The 18571-nt window shown below is 37.0% G+C and overlaps 1 protein-coding gene across 1 annotated transcript; it reads left to right on the top strand.

The window, feature by feature from the left end:
- Nucleotides 1–13347: 13347 nt before the first annotated feature.
- Nucleotides 13348–14794, top strand: EV154DRAFT_485840 (uncharacterized protein; the record flags this gene model as incomplete). Its single annotated transcript, XM_051598783.1, has 6 exons — nucleotides 13348–13386; nucleotides 13412–13767; nucleotides 13823–13887; nucleotides 14072–14220; nucleotides 14339–14372; nucleotides 14436–14794. 6 exons carry the CDS (start codon nucleotides 13348–13350, stop codon nucleotides 14792–14794), a joined length of 1002 nt encoding a protein of 333 aa, XP_051453091.1.
- Between the last annotated feature and the right edge of the window lie 3777 nt (nucleotides 14795–18571).

Raw genomic sequence — 18571 nt, forward strand, 5'->3', positions numbered from 1 at the left:
ATAATAACCCACTTCCTACCTCTGCCCCTTCCACCACCAATACTAGCGACAACAACAACAACTCTTCCCCTCCGTCCTCTAATGATAATGACATTTAATTTTTTTTTTATGTAAATAAAGTTTTTTTTATACTTACCTTGTTCTGTCTCTGTAGTTTGTTCTGGTACGGATCAAGCTAGTAAGGGATCCGGTTCGTCTATCATTTCAATTTATATCCGAATTTGCCTCTTCTGTACGAACAGCACCACGGATATTTTCCAGAACAACATCTGTAAAGCCAGGATCACGAAGATCAATACACATATTGTGCAAGATGCACGCCGAAGTAATAACGTCATTCATTGACAGCTGATCCAAGAGGTAGATATATCGACCAGTGAATCTCCAACGAGCCACCAGTACGCCAAACGCTCTTTCGATAGCCATTCTTGTGGACGAACGTACATGGTTGAATGTACGTTTATTGCTGTCAACCAAACATTGACTTCCCGGGAAGGGTCTAATCAAATTGGGACCCAAAGAATATGCAGAGTCACCAACCAAAAACGTAAGACCAGAAAAGTAGGTCTCCGGGTTCCCAAGAATGTTTGTAAAGAGTTCACTCGAGGTCAATGCGGCTGCATCATGTGTTCTTCCTGATAGATTAACACATATTAGCATATTTGTATTTTTTAGGTTTTTGGCTTTGGTTACAATACCTGAATCACCTACTCTCATGTACGTAAATCGCAACTCAGAGTCACAAACTGCAGTCAGTTTGACAGAGTAATCATTCTTACGATCTCTGAACATCCCACCAGCTTCACCAGAAGGCTTATGAATTTTGAAATTCTTGCCATCCACAGCACCAATAACGTGGCTCAACCTGCGACCATCGTTACTACCAAACCCGAGAGCTACTTCATCTGCTTCCTCTGGGTCAGTTGGCCAAGCAACTAAGTGACCCAGTCTACCTTTGATTGCTTTGACCGTTCGTTTGGTAAAGTTGTTATAACTACGGTAAGAAACACCGAAATGTATATAAGCTTGACGATATCCGATATGACTATTGGCCAAACGAAATAAAGCGGTTGCGATCTGAATGTAGATCTGGATGGTGTTAGGTGCGACAAAGTTGAACGCCTCGTGCAAGAACAGCTCGTTCACCAAATGATCGAATGCACGCTTACTCAAGCGGTATGTTGCCCGGTAACTGTTGACTTGATTCTCGTCATCGTCGTTCAGAAAAGGGTGTTCCAATTTCCAAAAGTGGTATCGACGAGACTCTCTACGACCATCGGCACCAACAACCGTTCGGGTTCTCTCGACATATTCACCCCCGAAAAAGTGGGTAACCTGGTGATGGCAACACCGAATTGACTCTGGAAGTCACTAGCAATATAACCATATTGAAGGCGTTCGGCAATGAAGAGTTCACTAATCGAGTGAAGACTGTGGGCATCTTCTTCCAAATGACGTGAATTTTCTAAAAGTTCCATAATATGAAGGTGTAATTGAGACATGACAGTTGCAATTTGAAGAGGGTTCATTTTTGTTAACTTAAAAAATAGAATAAATTATGGAAAGGGCGCAAAAGAAAAAATAAAAAAATAAAAAATGAAATTTAGTCAAGTAATTTTAGCAATTCGAGAAACCATCAATTTTAATCATCCATAACAAGCCATTTAAAAAGAATCGTCACGAATTTCTGATAAAATACATCTTTTTGGAATCTGAGGTAACCTTTCACCAAAAAAAAAAAAAACGGAGAAGAAAAAAAAAGTCATATATTGGACCATTAAAAAATTTTTTTTGTGTGCTTGTGAGGGGCCTTAATTACTTCAGAATTAAGAGGTCCTCTCATGAGTCCTTCAGAACGATCATCATCACCATCATCATCCCCAGATTCATCATCTGAATCAGATGAACTACTAGAACGTGATTCTTTAGGAATGTCACTTCTATCTTCAGTAATGTTACTTCTAACTTCTAAAATGTCAGTTCTGGCTTCAGAAATGTCACCTCTATCTTCTCGTTCGGCTTCTGTCTCCAAAAAAAGCGGATCATTTTGAGCACGATTACGTACGTACTGCCTCATACGAGCCCGTTGTGCTTCATTTTCTTCTGGGGTAAAGCTGTCCCGTTGTTTACGCTTCAATTAGTTACTTCTTTCCCTAATTCTACGCGTTTCCTTGATCTCGTTTTCTTCAATTCTCTGCTATTGTAATCGCAATTGATACTTTCTTTGCGCCAACTTATTCTTTTCTCTTCCGCGTTCAGCCTTTTCTTGTGCAGTAAGCCAAGCAAGTGACATTTTACGTTACTAAAAAAAATATTAAAAAAAAAAAAAAAAAAAAAAAAAAAGAACCCAAAACAGGCAGCCCTTTAAATTAACAATTTTACTTGTCTAGTCACTCCATCTAACTTAAATCAAAGACCATTAATAATCAAATAGTCATAATATGGATATTATGTTTGGTCGTTCAGGACTTACAGCCCTTCACTCACTAAGCAATTTAAGTCAGGTAAATGCTTATACTATTTATGCTGTGCTTGGCCGTTCGGGACTTAAAGCCCCTCACTCTCGGATCAATTCAAATCATGTAAATGCTTATAGATGGTGGGGAAAAATGCTGTAAAAAAAAATATTGCAATTTCGCGGGATTTAGTTTAACCGGATATGCTTAACCCACTAAATGACTTAGCCTATTTTCCAAAAAAAAATTACCCCTCTTTTTATCTTTAATAAACATGTCAAAAGTAACGTTTTTTAAAGCACAATTCCCTTTCAACAACGTTGTTGAGACTTCCCCTGCACTTTTCTCGGAAGATGCACAAAAGTTTGTCGATGTCGATTTCAACATTGGGTGGGCAATGAAGACTGTGAACTCTTATTTTCCCAACAAAAATAAAAAAGTTGCTTTAAAGGATGGCGATCATGTTAACGACCATCGAGTTGTCAAAAAATGTCAAGGATCTATTATATTTAATAATAGTGCTTGTGCTTTGTACAAAAGGCAATTGAGACCCCCTGTTGAGCAGAAATTGATTGCGAACAAGAAGTGTATTCACTGCAACAATTCAATGAAATGGATTCAATGCGCAGTTATCGTGGAGTATTACTTCAGTTTTGTTCGATCCGAATGTACTATGAGCCATAGAGTAAATAAATTTAAGAATATCGAACACCTGCACTCTTCTTATGTAAAAAAACATCTGACCAACGATCAACAAAAAAAGGTCGACCAGATCATTTTGAAGAACCCAGCTGCAACACTAGGCGGCGTTATTGCTGGAATCAGTATGAGATCTGATGTGATTTCAGAAGATGTCGAAGATATAAATTCAATTCTCCTCAGCAGAGAGAGAACAAAGCACGAACTCCGAGCAGCCAAAATTAGAAATGGTTTGGCTCTCGTCAAAGGAACAGATTTGTTCGAAGATTTTGTTAAGATCGAAGATGAATTTCCTGAATACATCATTTCAGCAGAATTGGTCTCTTCTAAATTTTGTATCGTTTTCTCTTGCCCCGAGATGGCAATGGCTAAATTGCCATTCGAGAACTATCCGATGATTACGGATGTAACATTTAAGGCAGTACCAAAAGGTTTTTATCTCTGCTCAACAGTTATTTTTGTGGCTGAGATGAAAAAGCATGTAGTCATTTTTCAGGCTATCATCAAGAAGCTTGATGCTGACCAGTTCGCAATTTACATCAAAGTCTTATTCGAGAAGTTCGCAATCAAATCCGACAATTTTTTGGGAATGATTATGGACTTTTCCCAAGCCCAGCGTGAAGGATTTTACCAGCCCTTTAAGTCTTGCTTTCCCGACTCAGATATTTTACCTACGCGATTGTTGAAGGGCTGTTACATGCATTGGAAGCAATCCGTACAACGTATTGTATCCAATCACTCACTCGTACCTGCGGAGACGTCAGCCCAATTAATTTCTTTGACTTACAAATTGCTGAAACAACTGTCGAAAAAGTATTCATTGGGACGGCCCAGTCAATAACCAGGGAGTTTTCCAACGTGCGTCGTTGGCTTCAATGGTGGTTACAGCCTACCATTTCCAGTATTATATTTAGCTGTAGAACTGTGTTGAGTGATTCTCTTTGTAAGCACCCTTCCGGTACGTCCAATGCTATCGAGTCTTACCACAGTGCATTGTATCGATTGATAACTAAAAGAAAGGCATTGAATGTCAGTCTGAGATTGATTCTTCAGGTGTGTATAAGAGACTTTCGGTTACTAAGAAACTACTATAAGTTTGGATTAGCCCCGTCTTATTCTAAGAATGTTAGTAAAAAAAGCATTATATCAAGAGGCCAGCCAATGATGGTCGATCCCAGATAACAATAGGACGATTTTTGGCTCTCAAAAGAGAAGAAAGGTCCAGTTATCTGATGGTGAAGTGCAAACCCAGCGCACTGTTGATGCTGAAGTCGAATATACGAATCCAGCACTGAAGATGACCTTGACTTGTACTTGGACCAAGTTGACAAGAATCCAGATGTTGAACTTGCAGATGATAGCGGCATGCAAGAATCCCTGGTAGTATTTGAGAAGCATGATGAACTTATTCTCGGTGCATTGGGAGGTAAATTATAATAAATAATTGTTGAATAGAAAAAAAAACGTTTAACTAACATCTTGTTACATAGGTTTTATTATTCATGAACCGATAATAGAAATGTTTGGTACCGTCAACAGCAACATGACTGAATCTCACACCAAACCTGATGAACATAAAGAGATCGAGGCCATCTAACGTCAGATTGAAGAAGAAGACAAATGGATGAGCAGAACGGATATTTTGAAGATGCCTGAAAGAACTGTCACTGTATCCCAATTCAAACAGAATGCAGCATCGTTTAACTTAGCTTCCAAGCAGGTCAATGATGGTTTGGTGGTGAAGGAGGGTTTTTTGTCTGCGATCGCAGCAAATAGAAAAGACTCTTACTTCATTGATGCGACTTCCAAGCTGTTGTGGAATACTGTCCTGCCTTTTGTCTCCTTGGAAGGTTTGAAATACAACAGGTACAATTCAATTTTAATTGATTCCTACAAAAATTATACTTCCACTGTTGAAACCATGGATCAAAAAAAGCTTTTTGTCAGGGAAGCATCAGCAATAATCACGGGGTTTGTTTGGGGATTACCCAGTTCCATCGATGATGATAACAGCCCACCCCAATTTACAGACGGTGAACCTGCTTGAGCTATAGAGCTGTTAATGTTATTTTTTAACAACATGTCTATTGCGTTCAAAGCACAAATCGGAGGGTTTAAAGACAATGTGAGCGGCATTCATCAGTGTTCTGAAACATACGAACACAATTACATCAGTGATACAAGTTTTGCAGATCTTCAGGACATTGATGACTTAATGCGAGACTTTTTATTAGAGACGTAAGAGTATAACTCGGAGGAGGAGCAAGAAAAAGAATTTTGTTCCGTTCTTTTACATCATCTAGTTGTCAGAGAGAAGATATTTCCCTGCACATACGAAAGTGAATGTAAAGGAATGGAAACCGCAACAAACGAGATAATTGACTCTCACACACCTCCCTTTCTTTTTATCACCGATCCAACCAGTTTCGTGAGACGCCATGAATCATTTTCAAGCAACAGCGAAAACGCCATAAACCAATCCAACATATATTTTTCAGAAAATATTTGATTAACTCAAAACTCTCAATACCAATTACACTGAAGAGTTTACTCTACCTCTTCAACAGGAGAACATTTTTTTACACTCTGTTACAAAATCATCGATGACATTAATTTTCTCGTTCGCATTGACAATCTCGACAAAGAAATCAAAATCATCACATCAGACATGAACATAGCCCGGCAAATCATTAAAAGATGCCGTGGAACGGTTTATGCATGCTACAAAAAAAAATCTTATAGATATTTTCTTTCTTTCTTTCTTTCTTTCTTTTTTTTAAAATATATATTATAATCAATAAACATTTAGACAAATTCACTTTGCATTAAATTCATGCACCTGTGAGGTACATTCCTGAGTGACCGTTTTTCGTATAAATTTCGGTTAAACTAAATCCCGCGAAATTACAACATTTTTTTTCACAACATTTTTCCCCACCCTCATGTTTATAGTATGTATGTTGTGTTTAGCCATTCGGGACTTACAACCCCTCACTAACGAATCAGTTAAAATCATGTAAATGCTTATTGGATGTATGCTCTGTTTGGCCGTTCGGGACTTACAACCCCTCACTCGCTTATATAATCAAATTTTTAAAAACAATTGTTACTTCTGACAAGTGATGATATTTTCAAGCACTATTTTTGTTAGATATAATAGTTCTTTTAACCCTTTTTCCTTAGGCTTTTTAACTCCGTAAATAGTCCGTGAAGAACGCCAAAAAAAAAGGAAAGAGTGCTACTAATATCGACAGGGTAAAACTCCGGAACAAATTGAACCAAAAAAGTGATAGGCCAAAAAAGAAAAACAATTAAAGGGGTTTACACTGTAAACCCCCCTCGGAATTTTTTTTTTGATTATTCGATGTCCGACGTTTTTTGTACTAAAAAAGTGAGACGCCACAAATTGTTTGTAAAAACACGAAAGGTCATTTTTTTTAAAAAATGCCCTAAAAAAAAAAGGAAAAGAAAAAGAAAAAGAAAAACGAACGTGCTTCTAAACAGAAAATTTACTGGACTAGAGTCAGACCAAAACATGAGTGTCTAATAGTCATGAACTCATTTCATCATGTTCTAGATTATTCCTACTTTTAACCCTGGTAAAACCTTGTCCTAGAATTTAATATCAGTGTATCTTTTCCGCTACCAAACTTCCTGTAAAACCTAGTGCCAAAAATTACATCAGTATCTTGCCCGTCACCGAACTCCTTGTAAAACATATCGTAAAACTCTCTCTCAAAATATTTCCCGCTTCCTGTCTGACTCAACCTTAGTAAACCTTCTCCCGATCATATATTACTCTTATTCCTAATCCAGTTTTCCCGCCGGTGTCAAACCATAAATATACCCGGAAACATCATATTATTCAATGTTCTTTGAATCCAGCCTGTTACTACTGGTCAAATCTCGATTACTCATCCTTGTCAATAATCTACTCTCCTGATATCTGTTCCGTAAATTTCATTGTTACTCTATAATCTAAACCCATCGTAGTTTTCCTCATGTATAAAAAATATCATTTATGAATGCTTGTTACATAACGTGCCACCAAGCTTAAACCTGATAAACTTTTTGTACTTTTTTAAATCCATTTTTATACCCCAAAAAACATTTTTCTACAAATCGCTGACAGAAGAAGATTGTGACAATGTTTTTAAACAATAATACAAAAACAGTTTACATTTTTAGTTATCAAAAAATTTTAGTGATAGCCATCAAACATTATCGGTGTTGAAATATTTAAGCGGGGGAGTATAGCGGAGGCCCATCATTTGAAACAAACAAAAAGAGTATGAGGTAAATTTTAACACCCGACAATCATTTCAGCCAGGAAATGGCTAAAACTGTAACTTTTTTTTTAAAAGGTATGAACTTCATCAGTTTTAATTTTGATAACTTCGCAATAGCTTTAAGTTTTAGATGCAATGTTGACAACCATTTCTTCTGTGAAGAATTTTTAATTTATTTATGAAAAAGTCTATTTACCATCAGAATTGTTAGGGCGCTCATAAATTTCTGTGGGATGCTAAATAGAGTTCCGACAGTTGGAGGCCGTACCCAACGTCGATTCTATTGAAGCTATCAACTTTATCAATACAACTTTTTTTTCTGTTTTTATTTCAAATTACAATAATAAAAGTATTAAAGAGTAGTTCTTCTGTCATCGATTCTGAATTTTTTTATAAAAATGTCTGTTTATTATCAGTCATTAGTGCGCTTATAAATTTCTGTGGGGGGAGGGGCAATGAAGTTCCGACATTTGGAGGCTTCCCCAATGTCGATCCTATTGAAGCTATCAACTTTATCAATACAACTTTTTTTTCTGTTTTTATTTCAGATTACAGTAATAAAAGTATTAAAGAGTAGTTCTTCTGTCATCGATTTTAAATTTATTTTATGAAAATGTCTGTTTATTATCAGAGTTGTTAGGGCGCTTATAAATTTTTGTAAGAGGGAAAACAGTCCCGAGATCTGGAGGGCAAATCCAATGTCATTTCTATCAAAGCTATCAACTTTATCAATATAGCTTTTATTTCTGTTTTTATTTCAGATTACAATTATAAAATCATGAAGGATTAATTGTTCTGTCATCGAATTTTAATTCATCAATAAATTAAATTTTTTATATCAATTTTTTAAAACCAGGCGGTTGGTATATGCATATCGAGGAAGGTCAAAGAAAGGCCTGGAATAAAAGTTTCTTATAGTTGATCTCCGCGATCAAATATTTATCGTGTTACCCAATCATACATGTTCATTAACAATCAGTACTTTGACATTTCTAAGAAAGCGTCACAAAAGTTCTTTTCAGTTATCTCTGTATACTTTATTACATTATGCCCCCACTCAACGCGAGAAAACGCGCTTACGCTAATAAAAATAAAAACGAAGAAGGTGTATTTATGACCGGATCTGTTGATGTTAATGATTGGGAAGAAATGTCTATTGATAACACAACAATCGTCGATGAATTGCATTCTTTAGCTGAAAGCCATAATGATACTTCGATTGATAAGAATTCTATGAATAAAATTCTTGTCGATATCACCGGACAATCCAGTCGTCCTAAAACTTACACTGGTACTTCAAGAACTACATTATGGAGAAATAAAAAAGAATCCAGTATGATTGATGATCGTTCTAAGTTAACCCATTTCGGTTTTGTACCTGTCGCCGTTGCTGCTACACAGCATGAGGTTGTTTTGAGCCGTAGTCGAAAGGAATTGATCCAAATCAACGAAGTATTTTTACAACTGCAGGATTTACTTAAGCCTATCATGAATAAGTCAAACAAAAATAGTAAGGTTTTGGCGTACAATTTTGTTCGCTATTCTTCATGCAACTGTTATTTTATCAGAAGACTCGAAGGAATGAACAATGGCCAAGCTTCACGCAGTGCGGCAAAACAGTTTTGGCATGATAATAACGTCGCTTATCGGGCTATGACAATTATCAAGTGGTCTAATGAATTTTTGCAGGAAGGCAAACTTTCTGACCATTGTCAAGGCGTTCATAACAAGAGAAAGTCTTTTCTTAATGATTCAGATGTTAAGATGGTGATCCTTGAAGAGATGAGAAAGACCAAGCCAGCTGAGCGATCCTTGGTTGTAATTAAGAAACTTATTGATGATGTTGTTGTTCCTTCTTTTTTGGGTGTTGCTAATAGATCTGTTGCTGAAACAGCAATTAGCAAGTACCTGTACGAATGGGGATACGCCTATAGAAAGAACAAGAAAATGATCTATTTTGATGGTCATGAACGTGAGGATGTGGTTGCATACAGAGATATCTGGTCAGTAGAATGATGGGGTACATGGAGAAAATGGATTTTTATACTGGGGAAAATGAAGAGAATATCTTAAAGCCAACGTTAGAAGACGGTGACAAAAAGCTTGTTTTCGTAACACAGGATTAAAGCACGTTTTACGCCAATGATGGTAAAAACAATCTTTGGCTGGAGGATGGTGAGAACCATATTCGCAAGAAGGGACCTGGTTTTCAATTATGATCAGTGAGTTCCAGTGTCCCTGTCATAGTACCATGAAGATTGCAAATTGGTCGTCAAGAACGAAGTTTCAGGCAGGTGATAGCAGAGACGGTTGGTGGACCTACAAGCACATGGTGGAACAATTGGAGGAGAATGTCATCGGTCTCTTTGATGCATTGCATCCAGGTTGAAAAGCAGTATTTCTTTTTGACAATACAGTAGCTCCAACCACTGAGCTTATTCCGATGAAGCTCTTGTGGTCAACAGAATAGCTTTGAAGAATCGAGTGTGGCCAATTAAGAGCAAGTTTCAGTTTCATGATACTGTTTTTAATTTAACAAGTGGAGAGGTTTTGGAGCAGTCCTTCTTTTATGACAAGGTAGATACCAGTAGAGATACGAAAGGCCGTACTAAGTACAAAACTGTACGGTACTTCAAGGGAATCAAAACTATCTTGGAGGAGAGAAATCAGTGGATTGGTCATGACATCAATGGCAAAGCGTGGAAGTTGGATTGTGGTTCGCCCGAGATATCTTCTGATAAGATCTGTTGCGCTCGTCACTTCTTGGGTTCTCGCCCAGATTTTTGTAATCAAAAATCTGCACTCCAAGAAGTAGTAGAAGATGCCGGCCACATCTTCGAACTATATCCAAAGTACCACTGTGCGTGTAATTGGATCGAAATGTACTGGGGTGGAGCAAAGCGGGAGGCTCGCCTCCAATGCGATTACACTTTCAAGTCTTTGGATAGCAACATGGATGCATTTTTGGATAAGGCAGGAAGCATTGCCAGAATTAGAAGATACTTTCGGCGTGCAACTGAATACATTGAAGCCTACAGCAAGTGTAGTGACGGTCGGGAAGTGGTGCAGACCGTGAAAAAATTTGCGGAGAAAAAGTACCTTTCCCACAGAAAGGTTAGAATCCCTTCGGACTTAGACCATGAATAGAATATTTTTTTTATAAATACACATAAATTAGCATTCATTTGACCTTCAATGCTGAACTTTCTTTTATTTTTTGCCTAATGTCAAGGGTTGTAGGGTACTCTTGCCAAAAAAAAAAAAAAAAAAAAAAAAAAAAAAAAAAAAACAAAAAAAACTCATCACCAACATCGCAATTGCCAAAAAAAAATTTTGAAACAAATTTGAAATTTATCAGGTTTAAGCTTGGTGGCACGCTATTAGAAAAACGTTATTCTGAATCTTAGTCGTAACCCCCTCCCTCTCTTAATAATAAACGTACTTTGTTCTAACCGATCGCCCCCTCTGGTGGCCAAGTAGTTTTCTGTGTCTTGTTTCTGTTCTGTCCGTAACATCAGGTACTTCCGAACACCTTTTGTGTTTGCTAAATATCCCCTTCGAACTTCAAAAAAAAACAACTTGCTTTGTCTATTTGGATATAAGACTGGGTCTTCGACAAACTGGCTTTACGCGTTCGGGATCATCTTGATTATTCATTAGGATGACTTGAGCACTTGACACTCCTGTGGATTGAACAGTATCTTTAGTTGTCTTTCTTTTCAATATAAGGTACTTGACGTTGTTTCAGGTGTCTTCGCTAAGTTGCTTTCGCATTATAATCAGAATTAAACTAACAAAAAAAAGGAAGTGTTGAAAAACACAGTTTAATTCGATTATTTTTGGTTAATTGCTGGTACACGTAGAAATTGCACGTAGTAATTTTTTTTTCACGTAGTCATTAAAATACCGACAGGAAAATTGAAAATGTTCACGTCAATCTCTTTAATGTACTTTCAGGCACCGTTTTGTAAATTTATAAAGGACTGAGAGTTTTTGACAGCTTCCTTCCTTTTCTTATTAGAACTATAATTGTATTAACATTAACCTTGACATATGTAATAAACTCAAAGAATGTTCTCTCAATCAAGAAGCACTCGCGACGAAATGCATTCTGAATTCAGTGTTCAATTTTGCGTCGGACAACATTTTGAAACGAGAGACGATTTAAAAAGTCTATTCGAGATTTTGGAAACAAATTTAATTTCATATTTTCTATTGCCAATTCTCATCCTGCGAATGGAGACTTCCATTATATATGCAAACACGGTGGTGATAAACATATTTTGTTGAATTCCCCTACTACAGTCGAAGATTCCGGCGACAAAAGCGAAGAGAAAGACGAGGATTTTAAAAAAAAAATATAAAAAAACCACCCAAAAACTCAAGCGTCCCGCTTTTATCAAGTTATACAACTTCACAATCACTAGATCCCAAATGGAACACAACCATCCCATTTCGCAGGATTTCGCAACTTACGCTATCAATCGCAAACAGAGTCCAAAGATCATGGAACGTATCTATAGCATTTGGCTAGTGGCCATAAGGATCCTGTAACCAGCGTTACGGATGTAAGCATCGAATCATCTACAAACAATTAAATCATTTTTACAGACTGATTTTTTAGACATTGAATGCCTTGGGTATCCACAACATGATCAAAAAGGATTTTCAAAACATCCAAACCGTGTTCTTGAAAAATGAGGATGGGAAAGAAATGTATTCTTTAATCACCCATTTGGAAGATGTTGGATATGTTGTTCGAATCCAGGTTAAGCCAGATCAAAAAGTCAAAAGCGTTTTTTTTTATTCATAAAGATGCTATATACGAGACAAAAAGATGGCCGGAAGCAATCACTATTGACGCGACATACAAACCAAACGCACACAATTTTTCCGTTGATCAACATTGTTGGAACGAGTAATGTGTCCTCAGTAAGAGGTACAAATAGATTACAAACATACCCTGTGGCTGCAGCTTTCGTAAATGCTGAGACGGAAGCCGCATATACGTAAGGTTCTTGAGGAATTAAGAAATGCTATCTGGGCCGAGGAAAACGATTACGAGCTTCCAAATGTATTTGTTACAGATAACAAAAGAGCATTAAGAAATGCTATTGATAATGTTCTTCCAGAAAGCCACCATCTTTTGTGTTCTTGGTACTTATGGAATAATATAAAATTAAACTTCCAATTGGAGAAGTAAATGCCGTGGAATACAGATACCGTCGTTGCCTTGCTAAAGAACAGTTTAAAGCTATTGTCAGAAGCAATAAGGAACAACAATACCTCGATGATTTTTCCAAATTTGAGCAGATAGTTACCGAAACTGACTGCTTCAAAGACAATGGTACACCGGCCTTGATTTATTTGAAAGACGTGTAAGCTTGTGATTTATAATCGTGATTGGTACATTATATTGTGGCAGACAGGGTATAGAACCTCCGTAGTAAGCAAGCAAGTCACAGAGCATCAGGGGTAGAGGGGTGTGTAGAGGGGTTTGCGATCATGACCCTCTTACATCCCTAGTATACGTGAATGTCGTACGTGGTGTCACTGGTGATATAACAAAAGTTCTATTTTTCTATTAATAAATAAATTATCTCTTCATTCTTAATCATACTCTCGAGTACCCTATACATTTAAACCACTTTGTATTGGGTGCGTAAATCTGAAGTTAGTTATATATAATTCGATAGTCAGTTACAAGGTAGGTAAAACCCCCTTTGAACCATATCTTAATTGAGCATTTATACAGTTTGCTTGAAGAAGACGAAAAGAACCACTGGGTTGGTTTTTATGCCAACCAGTTTTCTCATATGGGAAATCGTACGTCAGCAAGAGCAGAGAGCTTCCACTCCTGATTAAAAACGGCTCAGGGAAACGAATCTGAGGCAAAATTAGCCATGACCACAGGACGTATGCATGCATACTATCAGACGAAAGTAAGCAGTTTTTGATTGTTAAAAGAAAAAAAGAAACCCATCATATGATGCATATGCTCACGTTATCCCACTTTTTTATAGAGATGAACTTTATCGAAAGATGGGTAATGAAAGAATTAGCATTGATGCTAACGTCTTTGACAAAGACCTGGAATACGGATACGAAACGTTGAAGTTCAAAGTCGTTCGTTTTGCAATGGACAAAATAAGAGAAAACACAATCTATTCTCTTCGAACTGAATTTGTAACAAGAGGAGAGAACTGTAACTGTGCTGATCGTTTCAATTACAAGCTGCCTTGTCCCTGTGTAACTGATGCAAATTCGAATGTTCTCTCTCTCGAAGTAGTCGATAAGCGCTGGAGACTTGAATTTGATGTACTGTAAGTAAGTGAATATTTTTATAAGATTCCACACATACTTAAATATCATTACTAGATTTGATGGATTAGAAGATAAGTATAGCTTAGATAAGACGGATGAGGAGAAGGAAGAGAAAGATAGTAAGTTAAATTACAAAGGGTTTGTCAATATGAGTGTGTGTTTGTGTATAGAGAAGGATGGGTAGTATATACTATATAGTTCCAATAATTTGTCTTGAATCCATGAGTATTTAAATAAATCTTGTATTAAGCATAGTTTATGCTAATTGTTAATGTATGTTTCGTAAAGCAACTTTTTATATAGATCCCAAAACAGAAGAAACGTCTGTCCAACATGATGATGAAAATGATGTTGTTTCAGTCTTATCAGTCAGTGATGAGAAAAAAATAATGATTACAGTTTCATACTACTTCCGGATAATGAAAAGTTCGAACAAAAGCAAAATAGGGAAGGTAAGTTCATTGTCTCTCACATGAGTGATGATATGTCATAGCATTAAGACTGTATGAAATATGTACCAAAAAAAAATATAGTAAATAATAACATTTATAAATTAGAACCCGTAGAAAGAAGAACCGGAAATACGATTACAACTTTTTGTTGGGTAATGAACTTAATAAGGTACGCTAACAATTCTTTAACTACAATAACAAAATGTCATATTCAGACGATCACTTGTGTTATCGAAGTGATAGAATACGACTAATGTTGAAAGTTGCGCAGGTCCTTCACAAAATGTATTCTGCAATTGCAGACTTCTCTACGCAGCAACAAATAGCAGATGCATTGACTGTTTTAGAAGAAGCTACTGATAAAATTTTAAATCCTGCTATCAAAATAGATCAGTTGAAATCTCCTACACCTAATTCCAATAGAAAAGGCAGACCCTTTGGAAAAGGAATAAAAAGTGGAACCAAACGCCTGCAAATAGCAAAAGAATTTTTTGAAGAAAGTCAAAAAAAGGATATTAAAAAAGAAAGAAACAAAAAGAAGAAGAAAATATGGAAAAGAAAAGACGAATCTTAGGGATACAGCCACACCAAATTAGGAGCAATACGATTTTTAAATTTTTGTAATGCCGAAAATTGAGACATATTTTAAGATGCACTTTTGACTATCTGAAACTCGCTCAATCATGATGAAAGTATATTCAATTGTTACTTGACTTGGATACTTTAACAAAATGTAAAAAAAAAAAATCAAAATCTTGTTGCCCCTCCTTTAGCTTCAATGACAGCTCGACATCGGTCTGGCATACTGTCAATTAATCGAGTAGCCAGATCGATGCTGATATCATTCCATGCTACTTCTAAACATGCCCTCAAATCATCAACATTGTTAATACGGGCCCTTTTATCACTTATAAGAGCCTCAAGTGAATGCCAAATATGCTCAATCGGATTCAAATCAGGGCTTTGAGCGGGCCAGTAATGAAAGCGTCTGATTGAATGTGTGTTCTTCCACCACGTTGTGTAAGCTCCAGTATGGCAACTGGCACCGTCCTCTTGGAATATAAAATCCCTGTCCTCCTTCTCACACAGTTCAGTAAACCAAGGGTGAAACTTTGACGCCAACATGTTGACGTACGCCGTCTGATCTACATTGCCATCAATGAAGACTAAAGGCCCAAAACCACCGGCCCAAAAACAGCTCCAAATCATGACGCTTCCCTTACCCCACTTGGTTGTTTCGACAATATGATCTTTCTCATACCTCTCACCAACCTTACGAAGAACTCTGACACCACCATCATTGTCTTCGACCGTAAATCGCGACTCGTCCGACCAGACAACACCTCTCCATTGTTCGGTGGTCCAATGAACCCGTTCCTTCGCCCGTCGAAGTCTTTTTTTCTTGTGAACTTCGGTTAGCCTTGGCTTATATGCTGCGAAGTAAGAACCAAAGCCTATTTGTCTCAAATAATGTATCAAAGTAGCTCTGCAAATGTCAATATGGTGAAGTTTAATTTGAACGTTTATTTTATCGTAAGACGCAAACGGCTCGCGTCTTGTTATGGCTTCTAACCGTCTTAGATCGCTGTCATTCATTTTTTTAGGTGCTCCTTTTGGTCTTTCAGGAAGGGGTGATTTACTTTCCTTAATTCTCTTAATGATGCCTTGCACTGTTGCCTTCGGAATGCCAACCCCTTCTGAAATGCGACTCATTGAGAAGTTCACCTTATGCAACCAATAAACGCCCCAATAATTTTTTTCTTCGCGTTTTAAATATGTTGTGTGGGTTGTGTTAGATGGTTCTGAAATGGTCATTTTGAAATTAATAAGTAATCTTTTATGTAAATGTAAAAAATAGGGAAAGAAAATTTCGAAAATCGTGCATAATATTTGAACTGTATTGTTCCTAATTGGGTGTGGCTGTACAAGAAAGACATGTAGCTTTGCAGCAGAAGAAAATAAAACTCACTTTGGTCCTTAAAAACAATGAAGAAAAAGCGCACACCACCAGCATTAAATATACACTTATGTATGTCGTACATTCTGTTTTGTCTCCAATCGCGAAATTTCCAATACGTAACCGATCCCAATTCATTTGGGTGATTTCTGGAAACGTGCTTCGCAAAAGCAGTCGATGAAGCTTGCCTTGTATCTTGAGGACACCAAGGACATGTAATATCTGATCTGTTATTGCTTGGTCTTAGATGGATATCACCTGTATGAGGTAGATGGTTACTGTTCATGGTTTTACTTTTCAAAGTGAGAAGTGTTGGCAGAGCTAAAACAACCCTAGATGGTAGGCTGTATTTATATCTGGATGTATGTCATGACGGACTTAAATTCTGACACTATTCTAGAATGTCATTTTACATCATCCTTTTTTTTTCTCTTTCTTTCGGTTTTACTTTGTTTAATACAAAGGTAAAGTAAAAACCATATTTCTTAGTATCCATACTGACTGGAACGTTTAGCGTTTAATACCCAACAATCTTGAGGTAATCATACATTGATTGCTGTTTTGAATAGACGTAAAGCAAATACATGTTCAATATTGGTTATTTCTAACACATTCTCTACTAGTCAAGGCACAAAACATTTATACAAAAGTAAGTACTTAACAATACCAAATTGAAAAGGCATCAGTATCGAAATCATTGCTATATAGTTCACAGCTTTACTACCGCTGTCGATAACATTTGATACTAAAGATATGTAACATTTATTACGCGAATAAAAGCAGAAACTGACATAATCATTTAGACACGTCCCTCCATGGTAACTTTCTCTGATATCCGAATTACTATGCTTCAATGCCTAAATAAAAATGTTTCACACTGTGAAACTCTTTATCGGTCCAATTTTTGAAAAGATTTTGAAAACGTTAGACCAGCGGTGGCGGTCCAAAAATTCGTCCGATTTTTTAAATAATCAGTCGAAATATTTGACCGATACTGACGAGTACAAACGACGGTTTTGGCAAATAATACTACTGGATAATAATACAGTTCACGTATTCAGTTCACGAGTTGCTACCCTTTGGGTGTTCTCAAGCAAATTATTTAAAATTTTAAAATCTTGATTTTAGTTAAAAATATTTGACCCCACCACTATCGACGGGTCAAATTGTAAAAAATGTTTTCTGACATTAAAATACATTTTACCTCGAAAAAGTACTAAAGTCACATCACTCATTTTGTGCGGGAATTCTTTTCTTTCATAACTAATACTAAAGATGTCTTACAACGATAAATTATATTACTACTACCAACTTATTTGCAACCATCGCAACTTAGTTTTCGCTGAATACCTGCAGCTCATTGAGAGTCAAATGGCATTGAACGAACAGTTGTTTCTTTATTACAAGACCACGTTTTTAGATTCGCCCTTTCTCTTTGAGGTAACGCCTTTTCTTATTCAAGCTCGTTTAACATACCCAACTGAGCCGGTCAACAATCGCCATTTATTCGCCAACTACCATTACTTCCGCATCTCTCACCCTTTTTTGACTGATGACGACAATCCACGAACCTGCTATCACGCCATGCACCGTATGAACCGCACTACGTTCGAAAGGGTTGTAAACAAACTATGCAGAGATCCCGCTTTTCAGTCTAGAGCTGTAAATTTTATCCCTTCATAAGTCCAGATTTTATGTGCAATTTGGCGCTTACCTAACTGTCACGTTGGCTATCACTGCGCCCACTTGACTATAGGAGTCTCTCACGGTAGTTACAGAAACTTTACACAACGTTTTGAAAAAGCCGTTGTTAACAAATTCAAGCATCTTATCAAATGGCCCAAGGACGAGCAGCGTGTCGCTGCAATCAAACATGGTTTCGAGTATGGTATAGGCCGCACTATTTGGGGTCTTCTAGTTGTTGGAGCTTTGGACAGCTAGAACTTTGTAATTGAATCAAAAACGGAACATGCCGAGGATTGGAGGGATCGCAAGGGAGACTTTGCCATGAAACTTACGGCAGTATGTGATGATAAGAGTAAGTTTACTTAATTTTCCGTTGGTGATTCAGGTAATAATTTATTAGTCCGATTGTATGCAATGATGTTGATCGTTTTGACATAGGTCGTTCACATGATGCTGCTGCTTGCAACCTCAGTGAGATAGCAACAGTTGCCTTGAAAACCCCCAAGAATACTTTCCTTTGAATGGGTATATCCTTGCAGGTAAAATATATAAGCGTAAATAAAATCTTCGAAAAAAACTAAATATGTTTTAGACTCGGCATACCCACTATCGCACCATATAGTTGTGGCTTATCCTGCTTCGGAAGTCCTTGGAAGATCTGATGATGCTTTGGCCAAAACAAAGTACAACAAGATCCATTCGTCAACT

Source organism: Mucor mucedo (genome assembly GCF_025094135.1).
Source record: "Mucor mucedo strain NRRL 3635 chromosome Unknown EV154scaffold_124, whole genome shotgun sequence".
In the NCBI taxonomy this organism is placed as follows: domain Eukaryota; kingdom Fungi; phylum Mucoromycota; class Mucoromycetes; order Mucorales; family Mucoraceae; genus Mucor; species Mucor mucedo.